The following is a 7,649-nucleotide window of genomic DNA, read 5'->3' as shown; positions in this document are numbered from 1 at the left end:
AACAAGTACTTTTAGAATGATCAGTTCTGGCAGATTGAGCAGGAATTCGAATGTCATGCTGGGTTCCTTCATTCACAGTAATGATTCTTAGTTAATTCTGTTGACTATGCATGAGCCAAAGAGAATTTAAATTGCTCCTTTTTCCAGAGCTTTACTGCTTTGGAATGCTAAAATATAAACTTAAAAGTTAGTCAGATGCCGTTCTGAATTCAAGTGGAAAGCCTGTCTGACCAAGGAGGTGTCATTTTTTCATGTTTGCCAGAGTAAGTTCTATGCAAGATTAAAGGTGTCTCTTCAGGACAATYTGCTCCTCTTAAAATGACGCAGCGTGTGGTGTTTCTTCGTAGTACATTGTTGCAATTAATGCCTACTGTATGTTTCCATATTCGTTACAGTTAATTATCGGTTGATACTGACAGTGAAGGTGGACTTAGAAAATCTACCATTCTGTAGAGAGTCTTCAATAAAAATAGTTTAAATAACATGCAAATTTTACAGCTCTGAAAACTGAGTTGTGATTAGACAAAGACTTGGTGGATTATAAAAGTACAAGTGTTTATTATGGCTGGTACTGAGAATAAACAGTTGCCTGCATATGCCAGCTACTATGGAAATATGTTTTTAAGTTCTAATGTGAGCTGTAAACCAAAGCTACTTCAGTTAAAAAAATTCAATACTTAAACTGTGGGGAGAAGTAGTTGGTGCCAGAGAAAACATTCCCATTTAATAATGTTTGAACATAGAGCTGTGATGCAGTTTGTAGCAAGGCAGTGAGAAAAACCCACAACTAATCCTTCATTGCAGCTGTCTGAACTTTTGGTTGGCTGCCATATTTTAAACAGCGACTTCTTTTTTCTGGTGACTCAAGACTTGAATGACCTAGTGTAGAGAGTTTAAGCTATATACAAAAAAAGAAGTTAAGTAAGAAATGGCCAGAGTAAGTTGGGTTGCACACCCGAGCAAATCAGAGTTTTGTATCTTAAGTCCTCTTCAGGGCCTAGAAAAAAATAAAATAAAATAAATAGATGTCTTTTTTATTTATTTATTTTTGGCAAGGAAATATTCAGTGGTTTAGACACCCATCTCTCCTTGCTCCCTTCTTCTCTTTCCTTAGAGTACTGGTTGTATACGGAAAYGAAATTCTGTAGAGAGTTCTGATTTTTTTAAGTTTATAAATGCTAACTTTTTTTGAGAGAGAGACTTCCTAAGTTTTCTTTGATTATTTTTAACTTTTTCTTCCCTTTGATGTAGCTTTTAGGTAGGCCTTTTAAACAGCATCAAGTAACAAATGTGCTTTTTTACTGATTAATTCTTTTGCAAAGTAAGGGAACTTTGCTTACTTTAACAYGGAAATAGGATATGCAGAGGTGTAACTTTATGTGAATATTAACTTTAAAGAAAAAAATCTGGGCTTTATGCCTTTGTCCCATTCTCACTATCACTTATATGGAAAGGGATCAAACATTTTATTATATGAACTGGTGCTAGTCCTGTAGTTTGACAATATTACCACTCTGGTCAGTTTTCATCATGGCTCATTTTAAAATCATCTTTCATAGCTACATGTTATGGTATTTCATAGATACATACTGTGTTGTATCTTAGCATTACAAATTAGTGGAAACAAAAAATCAGAAATTCTTTTAATTGAAGAAAAAAAAATCAATCCGTCCCAGCTTCAGTGCCTATGGCAACAAATTCCCAATGTAATAGTTTATGAGATATGGTATGCAATAAAGCTATATAGTGTCATAAACCATGTATTGTCACTTAGCTGGCAAATGAAAGCCAACTACAGAAATAAAGAAGGGGATTTTGGACTGAGAACTTACTGAATACTTGAAATCAGTGATCCTAATGTTTCTGTATCCAGGGGAGCAAACAACTCTTGATCCCCAGGGTGTGATCCCAAAAGCACTGGCAAGAGAAAGGCTGGCTGCTGTAAGGTCTCCCAGTAGTTTTAATGTGGCACTTCACAATATCACTTCTCATCCTGCCTGGTAGCAAATTTATACAGGACTGTGCCCAGATGCTGCAGGAAATTGTTTATATAAAACGGTGGACCAGTTAGTAGGTAGTTGTTGGAGAGGAGGGTTTTAGTCATCTCTTTGCCTACTAGTTCCCTTTGTTAACACTGGCGAGTCGATTTTGGCCAGTCTCTAGTAGTACGTGGCTTCCCTTGAAGAGGATAATACATGACTTTTATCACGAGGCAATAGGCCTCTCTCTTAAGGAACAGATGTCACCACCACAAAATCATTCCTGATATTTCCTCATTTACTCTTTCCTTTCCTAATTTCAACCCACATCTGGTACTTTTAGCCAGGTAAAGTAAAAAGTGCAAGAATGAGCAGATTCTGCTGCAAGGAGGTAGATGTTTTCCTGATCAAAATTGAGCTAGCAGCTCAAGCTGAACACTTTTCAGCTAACTTCTTAATATTGAGGTGTCTTCTAAAAGAATTATTCAAATGACAGACTTATCTTTTCACCATAAATATGTAGGCAAATTGGATGATTTGCACAAGAATACACACAGCCACTTCTTTTTACTTTTTTGTGACTTCATTTTTATTTAAATAGCTCCAAAGCATTATGTTAATGTACATTTTCTCCTGGTCATGAATAACAAGTGTTTCTAAGTCTCAAATAAGATCCCTGTACAGTTTGTTTTTGTAATTGTATTTTGACTCTGATTTTTACATGTTCAGCTACTGAGCCTAATAGTATTGACATTTCATTTTGAATGATGCTGCACAGAACTGTAACACATATTTGTAGCTTTCAGATAAACAATATTTTAAATGTGTTTATTTTCCTGTGTTTATTTTGCAGTATTATTCCACAAGATTACACATGGAATGTTTTAGTTGAGTTAACAGTCTCTATAAAGTTGCTTAGTGCTAAATCCTCGTTTTTTAAAAAACATCACTGCATAAAAAAATAGTTTACAACAGAAATTCTAGGTTATTTCATAYTCTAGAATGCATTAAAAGCATAAAGTCATGTGTATGTCAGGGAACACAATATTTACAAATCTGTACAGTTTCTATTGATCTCTATTTACTGTGGCTCTAGCCAGGCAGTTAGGTTAAACTCTTACCACACTAAGGTCAAATTCTCCAAGATAATGTATAGCTGATATTTAAAAATTCTTTATTTTCCTTACTGGCCTTAACATTGATGGGTAAATGATGGGCCAAATTTTGCACTCCGTTTCATAAGTCTGTTTTCCATGGAGTTAGAGAGAATTATCACTGTGACCCCAGGCAGAATGCGAAACCGTGTGAACGCCACTGAGTCACTTTTTCATACTCAGACATTTTGATCTGCTGAACTACCTCAGTATTTTGGCTAGGATTGTACAGCAAAGTGACAGACAAATTCACTTCTGACCTGCAGATTATTCACAGTTGCTGGTCTTCCTCTTGTTCATTCAGAAAGATAAGGAAGAACACTTAACATGAAACGCACCAAAACTATTTGAAAGGTTTCTAGAAAACATCTTCGTCTCTCTCTCCATGTTTATTCTTAAAAACTGCTTGAAACGGAATGTGAAGTTGAAAAAGACTCTGTGTTTTTACGCTAACACCCCATCTGAAAGCCAAGTGYTTGCATTTTATCAGCCAGATGCAATTTCTCTCTTTCTCAGGATTGATTTATCTTTAAAGCCACAGTAAGCAGCTTTCTAATGGATACCCATCTCCCATAGCCAATCTTAGCCCGCATGGTCATACATCCATCCCCTYAACTGACGAAAGAGCAGGATGGTGAAAACGGGTCATTCCTCAGAGCTCRTATGGCAGAAATACAGGGCTTCAGCAGTCCGAAGGTACTTACTGGCTGTGAATTGAAATTCAGCATCTTGATCAGTTGGTATCAGGAGCGAGCAGTTATGTTCAGAAAGGCAACTGACTTCAGGTAGGGTTGCAAAGTGCTTTGTCGCTGTCTGGCTCTTTAATTAGAGGCTGTTCATCATAACACCTGAGATCGAGGGTGTTCTGACTCCTCTCTTGCTAATATTAAAGGAAGGATGGCGCTTACAGTACTCTGAATTTCAGGGAGACATCATGACATCTATAAAAAGTTTTGTGTAAGAATGGCACTTCTTTGCTAAGGCGAAAAGAACACCTTTCCAAAAACATACCATAATGACCCAACATTTTTGGCTTGTTAATTTTACAACATTGAAAAAAAGTGCCTTAGTAATCATTGCAATACTACCCATTAAAGTATGGTAACAAATAGTTTTTCTTTTTAAGACACATCAGGTAATAATTTGTTACTGTGGTTTATCCTGACCAGTTTAGTTGGATTCTAAAAGAAGGAGCAAACAGCAAATGTGCGGTTGCTCAAAAAACATCCTTCTCCCGTCCTTCCCTCCTTCTTTCCCTATTCCACAGAGAATAGACCGAAAAGGCCTGACCAGTCTTGCCATTAGATTATAAACAGGTAACACAGAAATTAATCAATTAATTTATTATTAATAGGAGCAAAATGTAAAAGCTGAACAAACTGTAGATGTATTACTAAGCACATTGTGTCCTGCTGATGTCTCCAAAAGACCCTTGTGACAAAAACATATAGATTCTTTAGCTCTGAAAGGTCAGATACGCTAAACTGTGATTTCAAAAAGCCGAAGTCTCTTCTGTGTTCTGTGTTCTTTTAGGGTGTTTTTTCTTCTGCTTTCTGTACTGCTGGATTTTAGTATCCATGAGTCATGTAATCCTTCTAGCGTCAATACATTTTTCTTATGATTTCTAGTATCTCTCCCAAAACACTCTAATTTAGACTTTCTGCATTTCAATGTGTTGGTGGTGGTAGTGGTGGTAGCAATGATGTCTGGGTTGACACCTTCCATTCAGTTTATAGACAGAATTTTTTTGCTGACGTTTTTTGAAAAACCACACCGCCAGTACAGCTGCAGCCAGTAACAAGCACAGAAGAATCACAATTACTGCTATGATAGCACCTTTACTTGACTTGGGACAATCCTCTCCCTCACACGGTTCAGAAGTGGGGAAAAGCTTTTCTCCGAGGCTTTGGGTAAGATTTTCTTGCTCAACTAATTCCTGGGATGGTGTGTCAGTAAAGATATTTGGAGCTGGCGCAGTGGTTGCTACTTGTACTGGATAGGCCGTTGTTTCTTCTGCTTCCGCGTACGGAGTGTGATCGAAGGGGCTGACCACCGCAGAGGTTTCTGACATGAATGTCTTTAGGCTAGTGATGTCAAACAGCACCGTTGTACCAGGCTCCTGAGTCGTGAGCTCCAGAGAGGTCGTTCGGCGATCCTGCGTGGTGTCGTCGTAACCTCTGCTCACACTTAGGGTCTCCAGACCACTCACTGATGTAAGTGGTACTGGTGTCTCTTTGGCCCCATCATCTGTCCTCTCTGTCACTGCCACAATCTTTGTTAAACCTTCTTCTGGGGCTGGGCTACCATTGCCTGATTTTCTAACTTCAATGTGATTTGGTTGGTCCGTTGTGAGGATGATGTCTTCTTCCGTTCCCATCGATCCATCAACTTTATCCCCCTCCTCTTCATCATCTTCTACCACTTCTTGTGTTACTGGATAACCATCTAACCATGACTCGTCAGTAATGGCAACTGTATCTATCTCTGCCTTTGTATCATTGGTCGTGAGAATTGGCCCAATGGGGAAATCTTCACTGTCATAAAACATTTTGGCACTAGGTTCATCATAGACTGTCTTCACCCCAATGTGATTGTCACCCTCGGAAAATTGTGCTTTRGTGGAATCATCTGTTTCTTTCTCTGATTCAGGCTCACTAAAAGCCTCTGATGGAAACCAAAACAAATTTTTTTGGCTCAGAAGTGAGACAGGGGATTCAGTTGGTGCCTTGCTTCCTTTTTCAGGGGTATCTATGTCCTTAGTAACATCTTTCGTGCTTCCAGTTCTTCCATCCTCTGTACTTCTAGTGAAGGAAAGTTGTTCTTGCTCCTGCTCGATTTCCTCTTTGCCATTGCCATGTTCATTCTCAACGATAGGTATTGATCTGTCGTCAGGAAAATGATCTTCATAGTCAATGTGCGCCTCGGTCTCATCTAGAAAAGTTAAAAGAGCAAAAACAAACATTTAATTTCACCAAAACAAGTGCTGGGCTCACTTTTTAAAATGGCCAAAAAGAAAGGTAATGAGGTACGCTGACTCTCAGACAGTACTTTCCATACAGTGTCATATGAAGAGGAGGTGGTCCACCATGAGCTTGATAGGCAATATCAAGTTCAAAAAAAAAAAGGTAACTAGGTAACTAGTTACTAGGTAACTAAGCTAGGTAACTGTTAATATCTTGTCTTTCTACATTTAAAAAGCTATATACATAATTTACTGTCAGTAGTTAAAGGTTTTTTTCAGTTCCTTATTATTTTCTCAAATCTTTACTCTCCTTAAGGCAACTATTTTTTCCAGACTTGAGGAAAAATTTTGATCATTTTCAAGCAGGAAAGATGTGTGGAAATTAATGTATAATAAAAATTAATTATATAATTAATAATAGCACCTTTTAAATAAAMAGTTAAAGTCTTACAGTAACTTCATCCCTGGAACATGATTGTCTTTCAGTGACATTTTGAGTTGTCTTATTTTGAAGGATTATACTCAAAACTTTGTGTTTGATTTTTATCATTTCCRTATTTTCTAAAATCACCACTTGGGGACATACTCCAGTTGGGGTCAGGTGAATTGAATGATATTTCTCATCTTATAAGCAGCTTTTCAGAGTTGTCCAAAGAAAACCGCCTCACCAAAGCTAATGCAGAGTTCTACTTACCTTCATCTGGAAAATGGAAGTTTATTCCCTGTGACTAYAAGGGCAGAAAACTCTGTCTCCAAACACTTATAGCCTAACTCTTAGGTATYGAGACAATGCCTGCTGTAATCAACACTTGGGCTTCTTATTTTAAGAAATGGAATATTACCAAAAATATGGTGAAAAACAGTAAAATAACAATGGAGTGCAACAGAGGGGCAGATTCATCGTATTATCTGTTTAATTTGGAAGTACTCCCCATGCCTCTCCAGACCTACCACACACAGCAAAACAGTCTTCACTCAGAGGACAAAAGTAAGTGTTTGAATTTGAATTAAATAATGTATTGCAATTTATATTTCTTTTCTTCTTTTAAAACCTTAGCCCAATGAAGAATTTTCCAAACTAGACAGGGTGGTTGATTTTCAGCTCACACAAGTTTTACTCCACAGAAAGCTGATGTAATTGCTGAGATTTATGCTGGCATAAAAAGTCCAACAAAATAGTGCCTTAGGATATGGAAAATAAAACAAACTGAATCATGGTGAGAATTTTTCTTTTTAAGAGAGTGTTTAGTCTTTAGTGAAGACAGTGAAACAATAAACCTGGGATGACACAGGAAGCAAATTAATAGGAGCAGCCATTCTCCTGCAAATCAATACACTCAGAAAGCCTTATCTTTTTGTCTGTTTGCGCTCCACCAACTTTGAGTCACATTTTTGTCTGGGACCCACCTCGAATTCCGAATGAGTCACATTCTCCTTGGAGGCTCTGTCCCAGGATTCTGGCACAGCCATATTTGGTCTACTCTCAAGAAGGATTAGAAATAGAGTCAAACCAGTCTGACCAAAAAACACTTAGTGGTAATACAGCTCACACCA

General features: G+C 37.7%; 1 protein-coding gene across 1 annotated transcript in view; it reads right to left on the bottom strand.

The window, feature by feature from the left end:
• Positions 1-2,556: 2,556 nt before the first annotated feature.
• SUSD5 (sushi domain containing 5) overlaps positions 2,557-7,649 on the bottom strand; it is a 43,515-nt gene continuing 38,422 nt past the window's right edge. The window contains exon 5 of the mRNA XM_085304283.1: positions 2,557-6,064. Within this exon, the coding sequence (XP_085160409.1) occupies positions 4,785-6,064 (1,280 nt within the window). The 3' untranslated portion in view covers positions 2,557-4,784. The remainder of the gene's footprint in view (positions 6,065-7,649) is intronic.

Source organism: Rhea americana, unplaced genomic scaffold (assembly GCF_003343005.1).
Source record: "Rhea americana isolate MKP2758 unplaced genomic scaffold, rheAme1 scaffold_100, whole genome shotgun sequence".
Lineage (NCBI taxonomy): Eukaryota > Metazoa > Chordata > Aves > Rheiformes > Rheidae > Rhea > Rhea americana.
Note: the sequence above shows the minus strand (reverse complement) of the source record. Positions and strands in the feature narration are given on the sequence as shown.